Here is a 27,040-nt window from a genome sequence, read left to right on the forward strand (position 1 = left end):
GCGAGTAAAATTCAAAGTAGGTTGCCATTTGGCGATTTTGTCAAAAAGTCTACTTTCATTGTTTGATTATGAAAGTTATAATGATAAATAAACTGTACATATGTCAAATAAGTGAAAAAATTACAGTTTGGGGATAAAAAGGAATATTTAAATAAATTAAAATCAAGAGCCCAAGCTGGATTCCAACTCGAGATGTACAGATCACAATCTCGACACTTTTTCCACTCGTCTATGTAGTAAGTTACGTATTGCCATTGATTAAATCCTTTTAAAAAAACAAAATGTTGTCTCGATCAGAGGACTGCCATTTTGTGATGATGTGTTATTCCACCTTAAGAAATAAACAGCAAGTGAAAAAGTTCATCGAGATATGAACTTGGTTGGTCACGTGATCAAATCCTGTGAAGCCTGAAGTTATGTTTCATAAAATGAATATTTTTCACAAAAGTTAAACACATTTTTACACTATTACATACAGTGACTTACACACAAACTTACTCTGAATGCTCTTTTATAAAAACAATTTATTTTGAGATTTATAGAACTCTTCCCTTTGTGTAATATTATAGGTACATAGATATATGTTTACAGGTAAATGGATGACTTCTTTTTTTAACAAAGAGAAAGGAAGAATAGTTATACAGTTTTTTTTTCAAAATACTCCGTCTGATCATGATAAGTTTATGATATTTGATATTTATGGCATATAAACTTTTTCTCCATTTAAAAAAATGCAGATATGGAAATCTCTATTTAACTCAAAAGAGACAGTGAAATAATACAAGTTTCCTAGTTATGAACACATCAACGATGTATTACTCTAGAGCTCAGCTTGTCATTTGGCATAAACAAGAGGCCAATTGGCCTTAACGGTCACCTGAGTAGCATATATCCCATACACAAACTTGTCATGGAGTCTCATATATGCATCTTATTAATTAGGTTTCATACTGGAGTAGGAAAATATATAAATTTGTAATGACGACCACATTTCAAAAAGAACTGTGAAACTTATAATTTTGGTGAAAAACTAAAAGATCTGGTCTACAAAATCATGAATTCAGTTTTCCTTTCAGGTGTGTGCGAGTAAAGAAGATAATTTTTTAACGTTATATGCATTAACATTTATGCATCCATTTTGGCCCTGCCCTAGAGTCAAAACCCATCCTTGAGGGACATGAAAATTAAAATTTCAGTAGAGGACTTCCCGGTAAACAAATTATTAGTCAGTTTTTTATACAGATGTGTGAGAATAGAGAAGAAGATTTTTAAACATTAAATGATTTAACACTATATTGCCCCCCCCCCCCTGTACTGAACCCCTGACATAGGGGCCATGAATTTCACAATTTAGGTAAAGGAGATTGTGGATATCATAACCATGTATTCAGTTTTTTGCTCACATGTGTAGGAGTAGAGAAGAAGATTTTTTAAGATTTAAAACATTTTTACTATATTGTCATATTGGCCCCACCCTAGAGCCTGAACCCCTGACCCTTGGGTCATGAATTTCACAATTTTGATAGAGGGCCTCATGGACATCAAAATCATGCATTTAGTTTTTAACAAATATATTTGGAAATAGAGAAGATTTGAGACATTTTTACTATATGGCCATATTGGCCCCACCCTAGAGCCTGAACCCCTGACCAAGGGGTCATGAATTTCACAATTTAGGTTGAGGGATTCATGGACATCATTATCATGCATTTAGTTTTTAACAAATATATATGATAGGAGAGAAGACTTTCTAAGATTTAATACAATTTTACTATTTGGCCATATTAGCCCCACCCCAGAGCCTGAACCCTTGACCCAGGGGTCATGAATTTCACAATTTAGGTAGAGGGCTTCATGGACATCATAATCATGCATTTAGTTTTTTAAAAAATATATATGGTAGTAGAGAAGAAAATATTCCAAAATTTAATACATTTTTACTATATGGCCATATTGGCCCCACCCTAGAGCCAGAACCCCTGACCCAGGGGCCATAAATTTCACAATTTTGGTATAGAGGGCTTCATGGACATCATAACCATGCAACCAGTTTTTTCCTCACATGCGTGGAACTAGAGAAGAAGATTTTTGAAAATTTGGCTTTTTTTGCATATTTGGCGCCGCCCGTGGCACCCCAGGGGTGGTAGAGCCATGAATTTCACAATTTAGATTCTTCTTACCATAGAAATGCTTCACACCAAAAATGGTAACGATTGGCCTTGTAGTTTTCAAGAAGAAGTTAAAAATGTAAAATTGTTAACGCACGACGACGGACGAAGACCAATTACAATAGGTCACCTGAGTGACTCAGGTGACCTAAAAACCAATAGACTGTCATTTTTTCCCCTAGAACATTACATAATCATTCAATAGTGGGTTATATGTAATTGTCTGTGTTTCTGACAAGCGAGTGACCTGGATTTTACAAAATGCTTATTTCAGATGTGAAAATGAATGAAACTCCCAGTCAGCAACTACTTTATAACAAGCTTTCATATCCTGTAATATTGAGATATCTTATATCATTAATAAAAACCCAATGAATATCTATGTATAATGAACTCTTGTTTTAAAGGATGTATTCTATTTTAAAAATCCATGTCTTCTTTTGTCTGTCATTTGATTTCAATTTGACTGTATGCCAACATGGTGATGTCAATTAACTGAATTGAATAAAATATGCAATATATATCATTATTTTTTCTTATGCTCTAAAGCTCGAAAAAGAATTTATGTTGGTCTGTAAAGTGCTCATAGACACTTTATATACAGAAGTGGTAAAAAATATACAAACATAATTAAATTATGAAAAATTGTGTAAACAAGATTTTTATTCTTCATTTCAAAAACAAAATAAATTTTAATCAATAAAAATCTAATAACAAGTTATGCAGGAGAATGTCATATCACTGATCGTATCTGACTCGTTGATAATGACACAAAACGTCCGTCACCTTATCAATCATATCAACAAAAATATTCTGTCATCTTAATGATTCAATATAATCCTAACATGGATATATTCCAGTGAGTATTGTGTAAATATAAAACATGAAATGTTCGTCCATTCCTGATCATGAAGCATTGACTGTAGTATAAATCTGAATATGGTCTCATGTAAATAAATATACTACTCCAGTTTCTTTCTCTATCTTTCATACATAAACTTTTAAAAATACAGTCCGCTTTGTTTATTTCTGTCTCCTTCTTGCTATATGTAAGCTTAGTCAAGATGAAGAGTATTCCTCATGATATTCATGTATTTTATTTTGAAATGTTTCAGGATGTTCCACATTCTAAAAATAAAGTCATTTCTATGCTTGTTTATTCCTGTCTCCTTCATGCTGTATGTAAGCTTGATTGAGATGAAGGATGTTCCTCATGATCAATGGCTACAGATCAGCCTTTCTCTTTCATGATATCCATGATCTTCGTCTGGATATGTTCCAGGTTGTTCCAGGTTTGTGGAGTCATGTCGGTGTCCTCAGATTTAGTGAAGGCTTCTAGGTCAGACAAAGTCTCTCGTAACACTCCCACCAACTCCTCTACAGAAGTCTTCAGCTAGATAAAACAGAACCAGATGATTATCTTTAGTTTATTGCTATCTAAAATAAGTTGGCATTATAAATTTCACAGTTATAAATAAAAATTAAATAAATCACAACGCTCAGAAACATATGTTCAGTCACACTACATATTCTTGAGCTCGATGACCAAGATAAACATTAAGATAACCAAAGATTCAAGGTACAGAGGTTACAATACACATATTGATATGGCGGTTGGAGCTTCAAACCTTCTACAACATATCCATGGTGATCAATGGTTGAGACATTAAAGTTCAACTGTACCATCTGATAACGATGCGTACTAGAACATTCAGCTAATTCTTTACATTGTTATCATATGAAGTTTGTTCTCTACATTAAGCTATTACCTGTTGAGACACCTGACGATGATTGACATTTTCCATCAGTCTAGGTCTCTTACTACTGGGCTGTAAACATAAGGCAATTGATTATCAAAGGGTACAGCATAACAAGTCAATGATGTAAATATATGTACTACAAGGCTGTAAACACAAGACTAATTGATTATCAAAGGGTACAGCATAACAAGTCAATGATGTAAATATATGTACTACAAGGCTGTAAACACTAGACTTATTGATTATCAAAGGGTACAGCATAACAAGACACTGATGTATATAATGTACTACAGGGCTGTAAACACAAGACTTATTGATCATTTAAGAATAAAGCATTACAGGCCAACCATTCGAATATACTACAGGGCTGTAAACACAACATTATACCTCTTGATTATCAAAGAGTACAGCATGACAAATCAATCATATGTACATGTAAGGAAATATTCTTTAAAACTTGAATTGAAATGAATAATTTTTTTCATGTAATTAGATGATCAATGAGAAAGAGAATGAGAGAAAAAAGGAGAGAGAGAGAGAGAGAGAGGAGAGAGTGTGTGTGTGTGTGTATGGCCTTACCCCACTTTGGTGGTCACTGACACCAGAGTCTGAGTCCATGTCCACGCCTATTCTACATGGGGGCACAATCCTCAGAAAATCCAATCTACTCAACTCACCTGAGCAGGTGTAAGGACTCTGAAAGGTAAACAATTATCATCTTCATCAAAGTTTACAAGTCAAATAAATGTATTGGCACTGCATGTATTTTCCATTTCAATAAAATGGCTACCTTGTTAATAAACTGCACCACACAGTCCTGAAGCCCGGGCTGATCCTCTATACAACTGGGGACCACAGCTTCATGCAGGGTTTCTTCTGCAAACTTGGTAAAGGCAGACAACCCGTGGTGGTAGATAAATAGGTCAGATGAGGTCAAGGTTGCCACAAATAGATCAGATAATCTTTTCAACATCTGAGGTTGCTGTTTATTTGATTAAGGAAAAAGTATATCAACATCAAAAGAGATCTAAAATGCTTAATTTGTTTCAGATATAATTCATATTTATAAACTCTGCTATCTAACATTATTTCTGTGATCAAAAATCAAAGAAGCCAGAAAATTTCTTCATTATATAATGTTGCTGTTGAAGTAACACAAAACATTAACAATTTGTATTTTGCTTCGGATATGAATCATATTCATAAACTCATCCATCTGCATTATTTCTGTGACCTTAATCAAGCAAACCTCTGGTGATGCTGGCAGTGTGACTTTTCCAAATGACCTCAGAAAGTAGACAAGGGTTAGATGTAGATGAACAGAGCTCTCTTGTTGAACGCAGGAACTCATTCCTGTCAAAATCTGAAAGTGAATGAGAGAAATCCTGCATGCTAGATCATCTTATAAATACTGTAAATTCCTTATTTCATGTGTGTATTTAATTCCGCTATTCTGCTGTTTTGTATAAAATCGCAAGAACATAATATCGCGAGCACCATGTTTTTTGTTAAAATTTCATATAGTCCAACTTGTCTGAAAAAAGCAGGACTTTAAAATCTGCTTATTCTGTTTTTTAAAGGGATATTAATTCATGACATTAAATTAGGAATCTACAGAATGTGGATAAAAATATGACAGCATTGTAAATTTATTTAAAATAATAAAGTACTGGTTATACATTTTAAATGAGACAATCAATACACCGCAATAATATTTACCGGGGGAAGACATGTAAAGGAATATTTTTAGTATGTGGTAACAATTGTGAATTACATAGAAAATGTACTTTAAATACAATTGACTTACCTTGTCCAGGACATCATTATCAAGAGAAAGCAGCAGGTATGAGCTCAATAGAATTAACTTCCCAAGACACTGCAATGAAAGTGAAGTGTTCAGCCAATCAGACGCCACAATCCCCTTCCACAGCCGACCAATGGTATCAGTGATGGAGGAGGTCACATGGGGTTGGACAGCCAATGGGATCGTGTCATTTTGACCCAGCAGCTCACAGAGGCAGGACAAGCACAGGACCTGAAGGTCATGTAAAAATCAAAGCAAGCTATGGAAAGTCCAGTCATCTTTTGTAGATGTACATGTAAACTATTAATTATCTTGAAGAAGTATCAGAAAAAAATACAAGTTATGCAGAAATAAACGAGTGTCAAGCCATAATTCATTTTTTGTAACAAAGAATTCGGTAGAAGCATTAAATTATTTAAAACATGTCTTTTTTATAATTACTTGATTAGAATTAGATTTCTGTGAACATTTCCCTTATGTTCCTATCTCTGTGGATACCCAGTTTACCCCTGCCAGTCTGTGTATATTCCCCTCAATCGCAACTTCTCGGGCCTTTCCGGCAAGCTCGGAAAAACACCTCGAATGTATTAACATCACCGGATGTTAGAATTTTATACAAAATGGAGTCGCTTCCCATTAAAATAAGTATCGGCTAGACAGTCTTGTGTGTCGCTTCTGTGTTATATTTTAGTGTATATCGTTTACTTTAATGAAGTATAGCTCACATCTCAACAGATCGTAAAATGTGTTCTATTTATTTCAAGTTTTACAAAAAGGGGGGTTGTCATGGACGCCTAGGTAAAACATTCGAGGTGTTTTTCCGAGCTTGCCGGAAAGGCCCGAGAAGTTGCGATTGTATTCCCCTATGTCCCTATCTCTGTGGATACTCAGTTTACCCCTACCAGTCTGTGTAGATTCCCCTATATCTCTATCTCTGTGGATACCCAGTTTACCCCTACCAGTCTGTGTAGATTCCCCTATGTCCCTATCTCTGTGGATACCCAGTTTATCCCTACCAGTCTGTGTAGATTCCCCTATGTCTCTATCACTGTGGATACCCAGTTTACCCCTACCAGTCTGTGTATATTCCCCTATGTCTCTATCACTGTGGATACCCAGTTTACCCCTACCAGTCTGTGTATATTCCCCTATGTCTCTATCACTGTGGATACCCAGTTTACCCCTACCAGTCTGTGTAGATTCCCCTATGTCCCTATCTCTGTGGATACCCAGTTTACCCCTACCAGTCTGTGTAGATTCCCCTATGTCCCTATCTCTGTGGATACCCAGTTTACCCCTACCAGTCTGTGTAGATTCCCCTATGTCCCTATCTCTGTGGATACCCAGTTTACCCCTACCAGTCTGTGTAGATTCCCCTATGTCGCTATCACTGTGGATACCCAGTTTACCCCTACCAGTCTGTGTAGATTCCCCTATGTCCCTATCTCTGTGGATACCCAGTTTACCCCTACCAGTCTGTGTAGTAACCCTATGTTCCTATCTCTGTGGATACCCAGTTTACCCCTACCAGTCTGTGTATATTCCCCTATGTCTCTATCACTGTGGATACCCAGTTTACCCCTACCAGTCTGTGTAGATTCCACTATGTCTCTATCTCTGTGGATACCCAGTTTACCCCTACCAGTCTATGTAGATCTTCCTGTGTGTATTCCTCTGTGGTCGTTATCTCCCGTAGTAACCAGGAACAGATTTCTGACACGGAGTGGATGACCCCTTGGCAGAGGCCGGGGTCAGAGAATCCCTGCACACAGCTGGCAAGGACCCTGAGGGAGACCGGGTCATCAGAGGCCCCCAGGCTCTGTGTCAGCTCGGCCTGAAACCAGTCAACACAGCTCCAAGTTAATATCTACTGGCTTTGAGTCCAGTTCTCTGGATAGCTAATGTAGCCGTACTCGACTATGCTCTCTTTACTAACATTATTAAAAATGGCATGTTGAAAGAGTAAGTGGAGTGGATGTCTAGATATTAACACTAACTCATGCTACAATCTGGAGACCTTCTTTCGCTTTCTTCCACTCAATGCTGCTATGTCAAATCAGGTATTATAAACTAGAATACATATTCTGATGTGCAATCATGATATATTTGAAAAACATGATTGAATCCTACTAACACTATTAATACCGGTATATGGTACTTTAACATCAATAACATCATGTAGAAACCACAATGGGATCTAAAAGGTCATATAAAGAATCTTCAACTATAGTTTCCTCGCATTATCTGATGAGCTTCATCAATTCTGTATTTAACCATACACAAATGAATGTGAGTTGAACATATTGAGTTTGGTTTACCACAAACCAACACAGACAACATTTGCACAAACCTGACTCGATTTTTTGTGAAATCTAATTTTAACAATCTAATTTCAACATTACAGACCATGCATATGATGCTACTGTGAAATGGATCACATTGTTATAAAACTTTTTAATATTAGTCACATATTCTTTAAAGTCTTCCATGTATTAAATAAGTTTAAGATCAACACCTGATGCTCCGGAGCCAGACATTTAATCAAGCGGACAGTCAGTGAGAGGAGCGGGGACGGGGGTTGGAATGCTGGAGGCGACTGTTTCATCAGCTCCACTAGAAAGTTCACCTGATCCCTGCACAAGTCTGCTGATCCGTATCTGTAATCCAACAATATAACTGATATTAATGTAATAAGAGTAGCCATAAATTGATCTCAATTTAATAACAGTAGATATTAGATCTATATTAATTTTGCAAATAGATACATGTAAAGTAATGTTACAATCATACAGACTAATACATGAGGTTGTTTGGGATAATTTACTTGTAACTTTGCACAAGGCTAGGATTCATAAGATCAAATTAATTGAAACAGAGTCTTAAAATTAACTTCTACACCACTTTCTATAAATAAAGTCCTCATAAACAGACCTGACAAGGAAGCACCAGACGTCCTCAGCTAGCAGACGACACCAGAGGTCATGTGACAGAATATTCTCCAGGAGGACTTCTTCCTGTGGTACATGTAAATGTTTGCTGGGACTTTGTACAAGTTTAACATTGCTAAATTCATTCATTAAAACCACCAAAAACTTACAAAAATAAAGTATTTCAAACCAAAAAATATGTTGTTATATCAAAATTCCAGAGATTATATTTTTTTTGTTACTTAACAGCGTGATTTTACTCACGGCTTTGTGGAACAGTTTAGTTGTCAGGCTTCCCAGAAATCCACACACTCTTGTACAGCAATTCTCGTACAATGTCATACTCCTAAAACAGTAGGCACATGATGTATCATCAATTTAGAAACAATGTTAGGTCAGGAAACATTCATGATTTTCTTAATAGATATTTATGTTTTTCATGAAAATTTAACCTTGAAGTTCATTATCTTATCTAAATATTATGAAGCATTAAATTCACAGATTGAAAATTTTTGTTTTTCTCAGGTTTCCAAGTAAAAATTGGATCCTTTTCACAAGTTTTAAGAAATATTCTTTTATGATATAAATATTGAGAAAGAAACATTTTGATTTATACTTACTTCTCATGTTTTCCTGTCAAACTAGGATCCGTGATGTACAAGGGTAAACCCATCTCTACCGAACCTGATGAAAAATACATTCAACATGAAAAAAAAACGATAAAACTTAAGTATATATAAATATATTCAAGGTGAAACACCTTCAAAACTGATACATCAGCAGAATAATATTGATTTAATAGGAATCCTCTGGTGCCTTTGCCTATCTGCAAGAAGTCTTGTTCAGTTGAAACAAAAAAGCCCAGTATAGCAAGCATCTCCCAACATCTATACTACTATATTAAAATAATAGACTCGAATTTTTTAGCTTTAATACTGAGAAATCGGAAGAGTACTGTATTTTGTTTTATATATTTTAAACATCATTGGTACTTGAAGATTACCAATTTGTTTTTATTTTTTCTCAATCAAGCTTCGTTAATTAATAATCGGCGAAAATTCCTTAAAAAATTCCGGAACTCATATGAATTTTTTGGATTTTACAATCTTGCGCATGCGCATTACCGTCACGCTAAATCACGGGAGGCTCTTTATAAAATTGTTGTTTCCACAATATCACATTTAATGGATAAACTTGGAAACGATAAAACAAATGCGTGCTAATTTTGATTAGAATTTTTTTTCTGTTCATCAAAGAAAATACGGGAGATAACTCTAACACAGTGCATTTTCTATTAATAAAAAATCCCGAGAGTTTCGATTGTTAACATAGTGTGTAAAAACGTTGTTGAAATATGTTGAATTCTGCAATTATAGAATTAAACTTCTCGAAGAAAGGTATTTACAGCTTCACAATGGTTTGTTGTGAACAATTTGACTGTTATTTTCAATGCAACTTTATTAATTTTCTCCAAAATCGTTTTGGAGCGTTTCTGCAATTTTCTGCTTTATTGCAGGTATATGGGGGCATTTTAACTGTGGTGAAGGCCTTTCCCGAGACACAGTTAGATTATTCCAACTCAGCAGAGTGTAGTAAAATTAATGGCATTATTGTAGGCTTGAAGTTTGGTTATGCAAATGTCAACAATATAAGGTGTTTCGATGCATCTAATTTGTAAATGCCCGATATCATATGCAATGTCAACCCGTGCAGGCACGGGTCAAAGTCTAGTATACTACAACAAAAATATTTCGAGCTGTGGTTCTGAACAACACCTCTATAACACTGAAACAACATCATAGGACAGGACAGAGATAAGCTTACATCTAGCTGTGGTTCTGAACAACACCTCTATAACACTACATCAACAACATAGGACAGAGATAAGCTTACATCTAGCTGTGGTTCTGAACAACACCTCTATAACACTGTGTCAACAACATAGAACAGAGATAAGCTTACATCTAGCTGTGGTTCTGAACAACACCTCTATAACACTGTGTCAACAACATAGGACAAAGATAAGCTAACATCTAGCTGTGGTTCTGAACAACACCTCTATAACACTACATCAACAACATAGAACAGAGATAAGCTTGCATCTAGCTATGGTTCTGAACAACACCTCTATAACACTACATCAACAACATAGAACAGAAATAAGCTTACATCTAGCTGTGGTTCTGAACACCACCTCTATAACACTGTGTGAACAACATAGGACAGAAATAAGCTGACATCTAGCTGTGGTTCTGAACAACACCTCTATAACACCGTGTGAACAACATAGGACAGAGATAAGCTTACATCTAGCTGTGGTTCTGAAAAACACCTCTATAACACTGTGTCAACAACATAGGACAGAGATAAGCTTACATCTAGCTGTGGTTCTAAACACCACCTCTATAACACTACATCAACAACATAGGACAGAGATAAGCTTACATCTAGCTATGGTTCTGAACAACACCTCTATAACACTACATCAGCAACATAGAACAGAGATAAGCTTACATCTAGCTATGGTTCTGAACAACACCTCTATAACACTGTGTCAACAACATAGGACAGAGATAAGCTTACATCTAGCTGTGGTTCTAAACAACACCTCTATAACACTACATCAACAACATAGGACAAAGTTAAGCTTACATCTGTCTGTGGTTCTAAACACCACCTCTATAACACTACATCAACAACATAGGACAAAGATAAGCTTACATCTAGCTGTGGTTCTAAACAACACCTCTATAACACTACATCAACAACATAGGACAAAGATAAGCTTACATCTAGCTGTGGTTCTGTACACCACCTCTATAACACTGTGTCAACAACATAGGACAGAGATAAGCTTACATCTAGCTGTGGTTCTGTACACCACCTCTATCACACTGTGTCAACAACATAGGACAGAGATAAGCTTACATCTAGCTGTGGTTCTGTACACCACCTCTATAACACTGTGTCAACAACAAAGGACAGAGAAAAGCTTACATCTAGCTGTGGTTCTGAACACCATTTCTATAACACTACATCAACAACATAGGACAGAGATAAGCTTATACATCTAGTTGTGGTTCTGAACACCACCTCTATAACACTACATCAACAACACAGGACAGAGATAAGCTTACATCTATCTGTGGTTCTGAACACCACCTCTATAACACTACATCAACAACATAGGACAGAGATAAGCTTACATCTAGCTGTGGTTCTGAACACCACTTCTATTACACTGAGTCAACAACATAGGACAGAGATAAGCTTACATCTAGCTGTGGTTCTAAACAACACCTCTATAACACTACATCAACAACATAGGACAGAGATAAGCTTACATCTATCTGTGGTTCTGAACACCACCTCTATAACACTACATCAACAACATAGGACAGAGATAAGCTTACATCTAGCTGTGGTTCTGAACACCACTTCTATTACACTGAGTCAACAACATAGGACAGAGATAAGCTTACATCTATTTGTGGTTCTAAACACCACCTCTATAACACTACATCAACAACATAGGACAGAGATAAGTTTACATCTAGCTGTGGTTCTGAACACCATTTCTATTACACTGAGTCAACAACATAGGACAGAGATAAGCTTACATCTAGCTGTGGTTCTAAACACCACCTCTATAACACTACATCAACAACATAGGACAGAGATAAGCTTACATCTAGCTGTGGTTCTGAACACCACCTCTATAACACTACATCAACAACATAGGACAGAGATAAGCTTACATCTATCTGTGGTTCTGAACACCACCTCTATAACACTGTGTCAACAACATAGGACAGAGATAAGCTTACATCTAGCTGTGGTTCTGAACACCACCTCTATAACATTACATCAACAACATAGGACAGAGATTAGCTTACATCTAGCTGTGGTTCTAAACAACACCTCTATAACACTGTGTCAACAACATAGGACAGAGATAAGCTTACATCTAGCTGTGGTTCTGTACACCACCTCTATAACATTAAGTCAACAACATAGAACAGAGATAAGCTTACATCTGTCTGTGGTTCTAAACACCACCTCTATCACACTGAAACAACAACATAGGACAGAGATAAGCTTACATCTAGCTGTGGTTCTGAACAACATCTCTATAACACTGTGTCAACAACATAGGACAGAGATAAGCTTACATCTAGCTGTGGTTCTGAACAACACCTCTATCACACTGAAACAACAACATAGGACAGAGATAAGATTACATCTAGCTGTGGTTCTGAACAACACCTCTATAACACTGTGTCAACAACATAGGACAGAGATAAGCTTACATCTAGCTGTGGTTCTGAACAACACCTCTATCACACTGTGTCAACAACATAGGACAGAGATTAGCTTACATCTAGCTGTGGTTCTGAACATCACCTCTATAACATTACATCAACAACATAGGACAGAGATAAGATTACATCTAGCTGTGGTTCTGAACAACACCTCTATAACACTGTGTCAACAACATAGGACAGAGATAAGCTTACATCTAGCTGTGGTTCTGAACACCACCTCTATAACATTACATCAACAACATAGGACAGAGATTAGCTTACATCTAGCTGTGGTTCTAAACAACACCTCTATAACACTGTGTCAACAACATAGGACAGAGATAAGCTTACATCTGTCTGTGGTTCTAAACACCACCTCTATCACACTGAAACAACACCATAGGACAGAGATAAGCTTACATCTAGCTGTGGTTCTGAACAACATCTCTATAACACTGTGTCAACAACATAGGACAGAGATAAGCTTACATCTAGCTGTGGTTCTGAACAACACCTCTATCACACTGAAACAACAACATAGGACAGAGATAAGATTACATCTAGCTGTGGTTCTGAACAACACCTCTATAACACTGTGTCAACAACATAGGACAGAGATAAGCTTACATCTAGCTGTGGTTCTGAACAACACCTCTATCACACTGAAACAACAACATAGGACAGAGATAAGCTTACATCTAGCTGTGGTTCTGAACAACACCTCTATCACACTGAAACAACAACATAGGACAGAGATAAGCTTACATCTAGCTGTGGTTCTGAACAACACCTCTATCACACTGAAACAACAACACAGGACAGAGATAAGCTTACATCTAGCTGTGGTTCTGAACAACACCTCTATCACACTGAAACAACAACATAGGACAGAGATAAGCTTACATCTAGCTGTGGTTCTGAACAACACCTCTATAACATTAAGTCAACAACATAAGAAAGGAAAAAGCTTACATCTAGCTGTGATTCTGAACATCACCTCTATAACACTGTGTCAACAACATAGAACAGAGATAAGCTTACATCTAGCTGTGGGTCTCAACAACACCTCTATCACACTGAAACAACAACATAGGACAGAGATAAGCTTACATCTAACTGTGGTTCTGAACAACACCTCTATAACATTAAGTCAACAACATAAGAAAGGAAAAAGCTTACATCTAGCTGTGATTCTGAACATCACCTCTATAACACTGTGTCAACAACATAGAACAGAGATAAGCTTACATCTAGCTGTGGGTCTCAACAACACCTCTATCACACTGAAACAACAACATAGGACAGAGATAAGCTTACATCTATCTGTGGTTCTGAACAACACCTCTATAAGACTGAGTCAACAACATAGGACAGAGATAAGCTTACATCTAGCTGTGGGTCTCAACAACACCTCTATCACACTGAAACAACAACATAGGACAGAGATAAGCTTACATCTAGCTGTGGTTCTGAACAACACCTCTATTACACTGAAACAACAACATAGGACAGATATAAGCTTACATCTAGCTGTGGTTCTGAACAACACCTCTATCACACTGAAACAACAATATAGGACAGAGATAAGCTTACATCTAGCTGTGGTTCTGAACAACACCTCTATCACACTGAAACAACAACATAGGACAGAGATAAGCTTACATCTAGCTGTGGTTCTGAACAACACCTCTATCACACTGAAACAACAACATAGGACAGAGATAAGCTTACATCTAGCAGTGGTTCTGAACAACACCTCTATCACACTAAAACAACATAGGACAGAGATAAGCTTACATCTAGCTGTGGTTCTGAACAACACCTCTATAACACTACATCAACAACATAGGACAGAGATAAGCTTACATCTAGCTGTGGTTCTGAACAACACCTCTATAACATTAAGTCAACAACATAAGAAAGGAAAAAGCTTACATCTAGCTGTGATTCTGAACATCACCTCTATAACACTGTGTCAACAACATAGAACAGAGATAAGCTTACATCTAGCTGTGGGTCTCAACAACACCTCTATCACACTGAAACAACAACATAGGACAGAGATAAGCTTACATCTAGCTGTGGTTCTGAACAACACCTCTATAACATTAGGTCAACAACATAAGAAAGGAAAAAGCTTACATCTAGCTGTAGTTCTAAACAACACCTCTATAACATTACATCAACAACATAGGACAGAGATAAGCTTACATCTAGCTGTGGTTCTGAACAACACCTCTATAACATTAAGTCAACAACATAAGAAAGGAAAAAGCTTACATCTAGCTGTGATTCTGAACATCACCTCTATAACACTGTGTCAACAACATAGAACAGAGATAAGCTTACATCTAGCTGTGGGTCTCAACAACACCTCTATCACACTGAAACAACAACATAGGACAGAGATAAGCTTACATCTAACTGTGGTTCTGAACAACACCTCTATAACATTAAGTCAACAACATAAGAAAGGAAAAAGCTTACATCTAGCTGTGATTCTGAACATCACCTCTATAACACTGTGTCAACAACATAGAACAGAGATAAGCTTACATCTAGCTGTGGGTCTCAACAACACCTCTATCACACTGAAACAACAACATAGGACAGAGATAAGCTTACATCTAGCTGTGGTTCTGAACAACACCTCTATAACACTGAGTCAACAACATAGGACAGAGATAAGCTTACATCTAGCTGTGGGTCTCAACAACACCTCTATCACACTGAAACAACAACATAGGACAGAGATAAGCTTACATCTAGCTGTGGTTCTGAACAACACCTCTATAACACTGTGTCAACAACATAGAACAGAGATAAGCTTACATCTAGCTGTGGGTCTCAACAACACCTCTATCACACTGAAACAACAACATAGGACAGAGATAAGCTTACATCTAGCTGTGGTTCTGAACAACACCTCTATCACACTGAAACAACATAGGACAGAGATAAGCTTACATCTAGCTGTGGTTCTGAACAACACCTCTATAACACTGAGTCAACAACATAGGACAGAGATAAGCTTACATCTAGCTGTGGGTCTCAACAACACCTCTATCACACTGAAACAACAACATAGGACAGAGATAAGCTTACATCTAGCTGTGGTTCTGAACAACACCTCTATAACACTGTGTCAACAACATAGAACAGAGATAAGCTTACATCTAGCTGTGGGTCTCAACAACACCTCTATCACACTGAAACAACAACATAGGACAGAGATAAGCTTACATCTAGCTGTGGTTCTGAACAACACCTCTATCACACTGAAACAACATAGGACAGAGATAAGCTTACATCTAGCTGTGGTTCTGAACAACACCTCTATAACATTAAGTCAACAACATAAGAAAGGAAAAAGCTTACATCTAGCTGTGGGTCTCAACAACATCTCTATAACAGCAGGGGTAGACACTTACTTAAAATCTATGGTTGCCTGCAGGGCTACCAAATTACATTTCTTACTAGTCCTGTCTGTTAATTAGTAGCCCAGCAGCCAAAAGCTGCTGTCCGAGTCATGGAGCGACGAGGGGGGTAGGTGTGGGAGGGGGTTTTCCCCTCCTGCTTGGGGGGTACAGGAATTTTTACAAAAGATTTTAAAAATAAACATGCCAAATACTGCATTCTGATTGTATTTTTAGCAAACTTGTAACTTTATAAATAAAAAGTAAAATGATTTTTTCTTATTTTAACGGAAGAAACAAATTTTATTTCGGAAAGTAGGCCTACATTTATCTGTCAGTTTTTTACTTAAAAAAAAAGTACTGGTAACAAGATTTCTATCATGTGAATCCATCTATTGTTCCCGAATAAAGAGATTGTAAAGAGTTAGAACCCATAATAATGCCAAATCTATAAAGGAAAATTGACATCCGGTTACGTTAACAGCTGTAAAACCATCGGTGATATTCTTGATCTGCCAGATAATGCCATATTTTTCCCAGATCAATTGTTTATGTCGGTGCACCGCTTGCATTCTCTGTTAATTCACTGACGTTTCAAACACTTTGATAATCCAGATTTTTGATAATTAAAGTCGGACCAAAACAACGTCGAACAATAACATAGTAATGAGACCAAATTATCTCGCACCAATGATTCAAAATCTCGGTAGCGAATATTTGGAATTTGTATATAACATTTTAAAAAATATTAACACATTGCTTTGAATGATGGTATGGTATTTAAAATTTCAGTAGCCCTGCAGGACAACCTTTATGACTTGTTTGGTAGCCTGACCACAAGTTTCAGTTGTCCCGGGCCAGCGGGCTATACTGTTAGTGTCAAACCCTGTAACACTGTGTGAAAAACATAGGACAGAGATAAGCTTACATCTAGCTGTGGTTCTGAACTCCAACTCTATAACACTGAGAAAACAACATAGGACAGAAATAAGCGGACATCTAGCTGTGGTTCTGAACTCCAACTCTATAACACTGAGAAAACAACATAGGACAGAGATAAGCTGACATCCTGCTGTGGTTCTGAACATCACTTCTATAACACTGTGTGAACAACATAGGACAGAGATAAGCTTACATCTAGCTGTGGTTCTGAACATCACCTCTATTACACTACATCAACATCATAGGACAAAGATAAGCTTACATCTAGCTGTGGTTCTGAACATTACCTCTATAACACTACATCAACAACACAGGACAGAGATAAGCTTATATCTAGCTGTGGTTCTGAACTCCAACTCTATAACATTGAGTAAACAACATAGGACAAAGATAAGCTTACATCTAGCTGTGGTTCTGAACACCACCTCTATAACACTGTGTCAACAACATAGGACAGAGATAAGCTTCCATCTAGCTGTGGTTCTGAACATCACCTCTATTACACTACATCAACAACATAGGACAAAGATAAGCTTACATCTAGCTGTGGTCCTGAACAACACCTCTATCACACTGAAACAACATAGGACAGAGATAAGCTTACATCTAGCTGTGGTTCTGAACAACACCTCTATAACATTAAGTCAACAACATAAGAAAGGAAAAAGCTTACATCTAGCTGTGGTTCTGAACAACACCTCTATAACACTGTGTCAACAACATAGGACAGAGATAAGCTTACATCTAGCTGTGGTTCTGAACACCATTTCTATTACACTGAGTCAACAACATAGGACAGAGATAAGCATATACATCTAGCTGTGGTTCTGAACAACACCTCTATAACACTACATCAACAACATAGGACAGAGATAAGCTTACATCTAGCTGTGGTTCTGAACAACACCTCTATAACACTACATCAACAACATAGGACAGAGATAAGCTTACATCTATCTGTGGTTCTGAACACCACCTCTATAACACTACATCAACAACATAGGACAGAGATAAGCTTACATCTAGCTGTGGTTCTGAACAACACCTCTATAACACTGTGTCAACAACATAGGACAGAGATAAGCTTACATCTAGCTGTGGTTCTGAACACCACCTCTATAACACTGTGTCAACAACATAGGACAAAGATAAGCTTACATCTAGCTGTGGTTCTGAACACCACTTCTATTACACTACATCAACAACATAGGACAAAGATAAGCTTACATCTATCTGTGGTTCTGAACACCACTTCTATTACACTACATCAACAACATAGGACAGAGATAAGCTTACATCTAGCTGTGGTTCTGAACACCATTTCTATTACACTGAGTCAACAACATAGGACAGAGATAAGCTTACATCTAGCTGTGGTTCTGAACACCACTTCTATAACACTGAGTCAACAACATAGGACAAAGATAAGCTTACATCTAGCTGTGGTTCTGAACACCACTTCTATTACACTGAGTCAACAACATAGGACAGAGATAAGCTTACATCTAGCTGTGGTTCTGAACACCACTTCTATAACACTACATCAACAACATAGGACAGAGATAAGCTTACATCTAGCTGTGGTTCTGAACACCACCTCTATAACACTGTGTCAACAACATAGGACAAAGATAAGCTTACATCTAGCTGTGTTTCTGAACACCACTTCTATTACACTACATCAACAACATAGGACAGAGATAAGCTTACATCTAGCTGTGGTTCTGAACACCATTTCTATCACACTGAGTCTCTCCAGGTCTTCGGGATACAAGCAGTGATCCACCCACAACTGCTGAATTCTGTCTGCCATGTCAATGAAAAAGTACATAAAATCTCTGTTTAATAAAAGCAATATCAGCAATTTTAAAAATATAAATGAAACTGTAAGAAAATGTCATTGATAATTTTGATGGTTTGAATGTATATATAAAAGTTAAGTACTTTTTTTTGTATTCAAATTTATAACATATAATTATTGAAGTTTATTGATGTTTTTGAAAAAGTTAATGGTAAATACAAGAGGGATAACTCTGTAACTCATGTTGTCACCATATGTACTTTTGTTTTAAAAAATCAATATCAAAATGGTAAAAGGGAGTAAATTTTACAAATCTGTTTCAATTACCTTCCATCTGAGGCAGGTTATCTAAGACTCTGAGTAAAATCTGTAAGTCAGGAAAACTGTCCTCATCTCTCACGGCTCCCACTATAATAAATCACATCACCATATTAAAATGTAAAAGTAGGTGTATCGGTACAAATATGTCATCATTATGTATGTTTTCTCTCTCTAAAACTTTTACATTATAACCGTGTTTACAATTATCAATTACATTTACCAGTAAGAGCAGATTTCGTTTTTCAGCAAAACAATGATGACAATCCCTTTTCACAACCAGAATTTGAATGGCATATTTCTGTTTAAATGCAAACATATTCTCACCAGGAAAAAAATATTTACATGTGGATGACTATTCCAATGAGCACTAAAACTTTACAGACAAACCTTTCTCAATGCCAGTCAAGGTTTCAATGAACACTTTGTTTGGTAGGAAGGCCTTTATCAAGACATCAGTAGCATTGGTTAGATGTTGCTGAATTTCAGAGAGATTTTTCTGGTCAATCTGCTGGGCAGATAAACTCGGTGGAAGAAGTCTGTAATACAATACAGATAAACTATATACACGAGTAGATTTTAACTGGAAATTTAGATCCTTGTGGACTACAGGTCATAGTACCATAGTAATTGCTTATAAAGCAGCTTAACTGCAGAAACCTGCTTACAATATAACAGATTCAATATGACTGATTTTCAATCGGACCAGCTAACAGGCTGACCAGCTTACATTTTTACCAACTTACAGTATGACCTGTTCATAGTAAAAACTATTTTCAGTCTGACAAATTTGTCTGACCAGCTAACAGTCTGATCAGCTGACAGTCAGACCCATTTTCAGTCGGATAAGCTTTCACTTTGACCTGCGTACAGTCTGACCAACTTGAAGTATAACCCGTTTTCAGTCTGGGCAGCTTCTAGTTTGACCAATTATCAGTTAGACCAGCTTACAGTCGGACTCAATTTCAATCTGACCAGCTATTAGTCTGAACAGCTTAAAGGATAACCAACTCACAGTATGACTTGCTTTCAGTAATAATTATTTCAGTCTGATCTGCATACAGGTTGACCAGCTTATAGTTTGACCCATTTTCAGTCGGACCAGCTTACAGTTTGACTAGCCTATAGTTTGACAAGTTTAGTCTGACCAGCTTAGAGGATGACCCATTTTCAATTTGACCGGCTAACAAACAATAAGACTGCCTAACAGTCTGACCAGCTTACTCTATAATAAACTTACAGTATGACCTAATAACAGTACGAATCATTTTCTGTCTGACCAGTTTATCGCATAACCAACTTACAGTATGGCTAGCTTACTACATAACCAACCTACAATATGGCTAGCTTACAGTCTGACCAGCTTACTATAGGACCAGCTTACAGTGTGGACCAGCTTACAGTATGACCCAATTACAGTGTGACATAAATTATTACTACAGGTTTACAGTGACATGATAACAGTATGAATACTTACTGTTACCTGTTTAACCCTGACAAGTCGAATATTGGAGTTTGATTTGAGGTACAATTTTAAGGTTGAAAGACAATGATTGAGAGATCAAATAGAAAAATCAATGAATTAAAGTTTTGAATTAAATTTTTGCATTTAATCTTCTTTATAAATATACAATGTCTTACATGTTCAATTTTTAATATAACTTGACTGAGAGAAAGAAATAGTCATTTATAATGAAAACTTGACAAAGTATTACAATCAAAGCAAGTCCTACCTGTGTAATGTGAGGAGTAAATTGTACACCTGTTGTTCACACCTGTCGAGGAGGTCAGAGAATTCCCGAACCAACATGACCAAGATCTTCATCTGAAATCCCAAAATCTTGAGGGATTTTTGGAATCCTTTTTCATCTCCCTGTGATAATACCTATAAAATTTATTGGGATATCAATGTCATATTTCACTAGTACATTTTTTGCACTATCAATTAAATGATACTTTAAACCATTATATTAATTTTTGCAATAAGTTAGGAAACTCATCTATATTTAATTTCATGTGAATAGTGTATGTGCCAAATATGTACAATCTTTAAGACTTGAATTGAATTTGAAAACGTTAGACAATTTTTATATCTGAGTAAAAGCCTCAATTACAGTATAAAGTGTAACTATCAGGTACAGCAAAAGTTCTACTCTGACCTTGTTTATTTTTTTTTATTTTGTAATTGTGTTATTTCTACTTGTAACATTAATGATTCACCTGCCTTCAGCCAGGACTTTGAGCTAATCCAGGCCGGAAAGCTTATATTAAACAGCTTGGACCAGCATTTCTTTATTTTTAAGTTTACAAACCTGCCGCTTGGTTTTCTGAGTTTTTAAAAAAATAATAAAATTTAAAAAAAAAAAATCTTTTTTTCCCTCCACAGCAAATTTTTGACGGGATCAAGATTTTTTTTGGTTGATGCAGTTACACACCACTATCATGAAGTTGCCATTCATTATATTATTAGAATAAAGATATGTGTAAAAACAATTTCCTCCTACAGAACATTAGTTTTTTGGCTCGGAACCTAAAAGCGATTTTTTTTTTAATTTCCTCCTCCTACGGAACTTTATTATTTTGTTGTGTGTAAACCTAAAAATAAAAAAAAATGCTGGCTTTAAAAGTAAAAATAAAATAATCAATGGTCAGCAGAACGTACAAAAAAAATACAACATAACATTTATGTTACAAATGTCTACTCATTTTTTATTTATTTACACAAGAAGAAAACATGTAACAGATCAGATCAATAAACTAAACATTCAAAACAAAATGAAAGTACATTACTCAGAAAATTTTGACATCTAAAAATAGCTTTGTAATTTCCACAAGTCTAGATAACAAAATGGAGTCCTCTTCACCAAAAATGTAAGTAAAATTCAATCATCTAATTTGGTTTCAACTTTAGATACAAATGATGCAGGATATAAAAACCAACAATTTTCTTTCATCACTGATATGTTTTTAAAACTAGTATCGATTTCAACTTCTATAGGGTGCTAATGGCCTATAAGTTCAGCTCCCTCAAGAGAAACTTCAGTAAACTTGTATTTAAATTCAGGTTACCCGGTATGTTAAAGTCTACGCCGAATAAAATTCTTGGAGAAAAGGGGTACCATGTATTATGGAACTTTTATGATTTATCTGGTTGAAAGGATGCTAAGAACAATGTTTACTTCTAATTTGGCTTTAATATTGACTATTTAGTATACTTGTTGATTTAAAGACTTATTTAACAAAACCACTCAAAAGTCAATCAGAAAAAAACCCAATATGATTTAAATATAGGTCTCTACAAAAGCACAAATTAACTTTTGAAAGGTTTTGTAAAATAAGTCTTTAAAAGTCAGAGAGATCCGAGAACCACCCATTGAGAGTTTTGTTCAGTGAGAACAAACTATAGTGTTTGCATGAAACTTTTATCAACCAATCCCATTATCACAAAAAGATCACTCAAAGAAAAGATGTCGTTTCATTGGATAAATGAAAGTTCCCTCTGATGTCACTTGACATTCATGTCTCTCAATGGGTTGTTTTATTTCTCTGACCTTTGCTCTATTGTAGAAACATGCACCTTAATCTGACTAACGAGCACTTTTCTAGTTACTATGATTTTATTAACAAGTGAATATCCAATGTTTTCTATTTCATAAATAGTAATTTTCTATTTTTTAAGCTGTTTGGTATCATTGGCAGCATGTATCAACCAACACAAAATTAATTAATCATATACGGTAATTGATGTCAATACCTTACTTTGAAATTACTGTGGTTAATATACATGGCAATCCCCCTTAACATTGATGGTTTTAGCAAGTTTTACCAAAGATACATGTAATAAATATTGCATTATTGCTGTCATGTACATATCAAACAAAGCAAAGAGATTCCAGAAAAAATCGAGTTTTATTCTTTGAGTTGCCGACAAATGAAACAATTAAGGTTCTGATTAAAGCCAGAAAAAGATGATTATCATAAATGGATCTTGTTTTATCTAATTTTTCTCTGGAATAATCTATCTATTCCCAATTATCATCCCACAACAAATTTAAAATATAACATCTTAAAAAAGTGTTTATAGTAGAGGTTTTTTTAAACTGAATTAGTAATTGTATATTATTTCATTAGTTCAACAAAATGTAATCTAAAATCTTAAATGGTATTATCAAAATAATATACAGTATATATATATATATTGGATAAAAGCATACCTCTCTATGGAAAAATAAACTTTTTTTAATTTAAAAAAACCCTTGAAATTTTGTGTAAAATGAGAGTAGTTTTAAAGTATTTATAAAAATATTTATATATTAATAACAGATGTGAGGGACTTGAGCATATGTCGGAGTCAGTGTTTGTGGGACTGTGTAATATAATGGGGACCTCACAACAGGTAGCTATCAGGAGGGAGACACAGGACATCAGGGAGATGTTGGACAGACGAATGATGCCTAATGATGGGATCATTACGATGGTAAGTGGAAGTAAGAGAGAAGGTTTCAGACTGAAGGGATCAGATCTGGACGTTATGTACTGGCGAAACAACCACCGAGTGATCATGGACATGTCTCAGTCTGAGTATTACAACACCGCCAATACAACACTGATTCTCTCTGACAGTTCTGAGAGTCCACCAGGATTCACTCTACTTCAGTTACTGACACCAACAACAAACAGATATGTCCGATCAGCATGTGTCAGAATGAATGACAGAGTCTATATATCTAGTTCTACATACAGACAGCTAACTTGTTCAGTAGTAGAACCTAATTCTACTGTACATGGACCCTGTGGTAGTGGTGTTAGAGCAGGACTAGAATATGACCATGCCTACTGTTTTGTTAGTGACTTTTGGCCTCTGTCTGCCTCCTCATGGATAGACAGATGTCACTCATGGCCTGATCCTGAAATTGTCAATAACATTGTCAGAAATGGCTGTCACTTTGTAGCAATAGGACACCCATTAGGACCCCATGAACATGAAGAATGGAGAATTTCTTTTTCTAAGGCAGAATATAAACTTGTTTCGTCAATGAACCACTGCCAGTTTTTGACTTATGGACTGTTAAAACTTTTCTTAAAAGAAGTAATGAATCAACAGTCAGAGGAAACCAATAAACTGTTGTGTTCCTATCACATGAAGACAACAGTTTTTTGGGCGATTCAACAAAACACACTACCTCAATGGTGTCCACAAAATCTGCTGGCCGGTTTCTGGGTCTGCTTTAAACTCCTCCTTAGATGGGTGTATGAGGGAGTTTGTCCAAACTTTTTTATCCCACAAAACAACCTGTTTCTGACAAAGGTCCATGGCTCAGCACAAAACAAATTGTTCCTACAGTTACATGAATTGTACAAGAAAGGTCTGGCCTGTCTGTTACACAGTTCCTCTATCAGGTCCTATATCATTGATGTTCTATGCAATTCTAGACTTTCTATGTGTACAGATGAAAGTATGATGAGGTGTGAAGTTGATTATGATGTAGAACTTGTCAGGGAGTCCTCTAAAGCAGCTGCTCATCCAGTAGATCTATTTGTTCTTCCCAAAGTCATACACGCAATAGAGGAATTAGTAGATTCACCCCTGACACACTATCAACTTGTTACATTACAAAGATTTACAGCCTCCTTATTTCAGTGTACTGCATTTCAATTACACAACATGTACACTAACACAGGTGTCAACAAACAGATGTATATTGCAGACAAAATGTCCTGTCACATGTTGAAATTAGCAGCAAAGTTTGTGTGTGTATCTGACATGTTGTACATTGCCATGCATTATTACAAGACACTCAGATACAGGGAAGCTTTATCTGTTCTAGAGATGACAAAGGTCAAGTTAGCACAGCCATATCTGATGTATAGGGAACATGTAGACAGAGAGAGGTATACTGAGGCTGTAGGGGGACAGTCCTGGTCTACAAAGATCAGACAGGCTGTAGCATGGGATATCAAACTTTACAATGAAATCTGTTATATCAGTGATCTAATACCAGAACAACAGTCTGCTCTACAGAACAGGCTGCTTGCATTACATATCCCAGTGTTTGTAATGTTACATTTCCTAGAGTTCTTGTGTTACAGACACATTGATACAACATTATCACAAACAGCTCTAGATGAGCTACAGGCCCTAGTCCACCATGATCAGGGACTGTATGTACCTGTACATCACAGAGAAATCTCCTGGGAGATCCTGGGGATCTGTCAACAGATCACAGGGAACCTCCAGGCTGCTCTATACTCATACCAACAGTCACTCTCACAGTATCCATACCAGAAAATACAATCTGCTACACACAGGAGAATACATGATATAGGAGGAACAACCTCACACTACTAAAAAAAATCAGTCATTTTGGAATATCAGTTTCAATATAAAAACCATAAAAACAGTTGATATAAATGTGTAGATTTCTATGCAGATAACAATGATATATCCTCCTTTTGTTACAGTCATTCTCTGCAAATAATGTTAAAAGCTATAGTAGTGTATATACTCATTGAACCCCCCCCCCCACCTTTTGGTTTATCAAACTTTAGTTTCAAATGTTATCCTTCACTTTAAACATTTGTGTATTATCAATATTATAACAAATACATGTACAACTACACGGGATGGAATAATGAAATGAGTGTGTATTAATATATTTATTACACACTTTTGACAACATATCGAAGACATTCATGGTCTGTGTCTCAATTCAATTTAAGACGTAATAACAAGTGGATTATGTCAGACGTTGTATTGTAAAGTATAAATCACTACCTTAAATTTCTACAAAATCTAATGGGGAAAAATCAGAGTTCCGCAAAGATTGTGATACGGATCTATATCAGCCCTGGAGGCTGTATACCGGTATTATAATGTCAGCTGTATCGCATGTGCAAAAGCCACGTATTTATTACTACGTATGTAATAAATTGTTATAGTATATGTCAACATTATTATAAAAATCATGTATATCAATACTTTATCTTGTTTTCAACATGAGAAACATTTCATGTAACAAAATTGACTAGACACTGACAAAGCACCATTTTTGTATTCTTTGCAATACTGATGTTAACTGAATCTGTATGGAGAAGGTATTGCCTGCTGCCTAATCCATTTATGTAATATATTTACGTAATAAAATATGTTCAAATCTAATCAGTCTGTAATCTGTATGTTACCAATTTCAATTTTCTGCTTGTTTTAATGACACACTAGGTAGTAGTATGTTGATTTGTTGTGTTCTGTATTTCATTATTAAGCATACAGTAAAACACGGTTATAATGAAGTCCCAGGGACGGGCAATTTTACTTCGTTATAAGCGTAATTCGATATATCCGTCAAGTTTTCAGTACGTTAAAGAGTCTTGGGGAATGAAATTCACTTCGCTGTAAGCGGTAATTCATTATAAGTGTGTTCGCTATAACCGTGTTTAACTGTATAATATATATAATAGTTTCTGTCCTTTGACTGATATTGGTGTCTGATACAGGGTGTGATATTGAATGGAGGATACACGATTCTCTATGTATAGAACCACCAAGAAATCGATGTCATGGTCACTCACCCAGGTGTGATATTAAAGACAGGATGTAATA

The 27,040-nt window shown here is 36.1% G+C and overlaps 2 protein-coding genes across 7 annotated transcripts in view; one reads left to right on the forward strand and one right to left on the reverse strand.

The window, feature by feature from the left end:
• Positions 1 to 2,812: 2,812 nt before the first annotated feature.
• LOC105330065 (FIGNL1-interacting regulator of recombination and mitosis) overlaps positions 2,813 to 27,040 on the reverse strand; it is an 82,938-nt gene continuing 58,710 nt past the window's right edge. For 3 of the 5 annotated variants that reach the window (XM_066077599.1, XM_066077600.1, XM_066077603.1), the window contains 15 exons: positions 21,174 to 21,325; positions 19,831 to 19,979; positions 19,450 to 19,530; positions 19,032 to 19,127; positions 9,280 to 9,343; positions 8,924 to 9,005; positions 8,664 to 8,746; positions 8,248 to 8,389; positions 7,375 to 7,566; positions 5,736 to 5,963; positions 5,163 to 5,291; positions 4,719 to 4,910; positions 4,508 to 4,624; positions 3,938 to 3,997; positions 2,813 to 3,561 (listed from right to left, as the gene is read on the reverse strand). In XM_066077599.1, coding sequence (XP_065933671.1) covers positions 3,400 to 3,561; positions 3,938 to 3,997; positions 4,508 to 4,624; positions 4,719 to 4,910; positions 5,163 to 5,291; positions 5,736 to 5,963; positions 7,375 to 7,566; positions 8,248 to 8,389; positions 8,664 to 8,746; positions 8,924 to 9,005; positions 9,280 to 9,343; positions 19,032 to 19,127; positions 19,450 to 19,530; positions 19,831 to 19,979; positions 21,174 to 21,325 — 1,929 coding nt within the window. In that variant the 3' untranslated portion in view covers positions 2,813 to 3,399. The remainder of the gene's footprint in view (positions 3,562 to 3,937; positions 3,998 to 4,507; positions 4,625 to 4,718; positions 4,911 to 5,162; positions 5,292 to 5,735; positions 5,964 to 7,374; positions 7,567 to 8,247; positions 8,390 to 8,663; positions 8,747 to 8,923; positions 9,006 to 9,279; positions 9,344 to 19,031; positions 19,128 to 19,449; positions 19,531 to 19,830; positions 19,980 to 21,173; positions 21,326 to 27,040) is intronic. The other 2 variants (XM_066077601.1, XM_066077602.1) reach the window with 2 other exon arrangements.
• On the forward strand, positions 22,159 to 26,599 carry LOC105330056 (uncharacterized). 2 transcript variants are annotated; one of them, XM_034447568.2, is made up of 2 exons: positions 22,159 to 22,311; positions 23,764 to 26,599. In XM_034447568.2, exons 1-2 carry the CDS (start codon positions 22,289 to 22,291, stop codon positions 25,787 to 25,789), a joined length of 2,049 nt encoding a protein of 682 aa, XP_034303459.2. In that variant the 5' UTR covers positions 22,159 to 22,288; the 3' UTR covers positions 25,790 to 26,599. The 2 variants fall into 2 exon arrangements, with proteins under 2 accessions (XP_034303459.2, XP_065933677.1); XM_066077605.1 differs by lacking the exon at positions 22,159 to 22,311 and adding an exon at positions 22,324 to 23,177.

This window comes from Magallana gigas, chromosome 2 (genome assembly GCF_963853765.1).
Source record: "Magallana gigas chromosome 2, xbMagGiga1.1, whole genome shotgun sequence".
NCBI lineage: Eukaryota > Metazoa > Mollusca > Bivalvia > Ostreida > Ostreidae > Magallana > Magallana gigas.

Bases quoted from the DNA above. Each gene is read 5' to 3' on its own strand.
- LOC105330056 (XM_034447568.2), top strand. From the start codon at position 22,289: ATGGAGTCCTCTTCACCAAAAAT. The intron at 22,312-23,763 runs GTAAGTAAAATT...TATTAATAACAG, and splicing joins GAGTCCTCTTCACCAAAAAT to ATGTGAGGGACTTGAGCATA.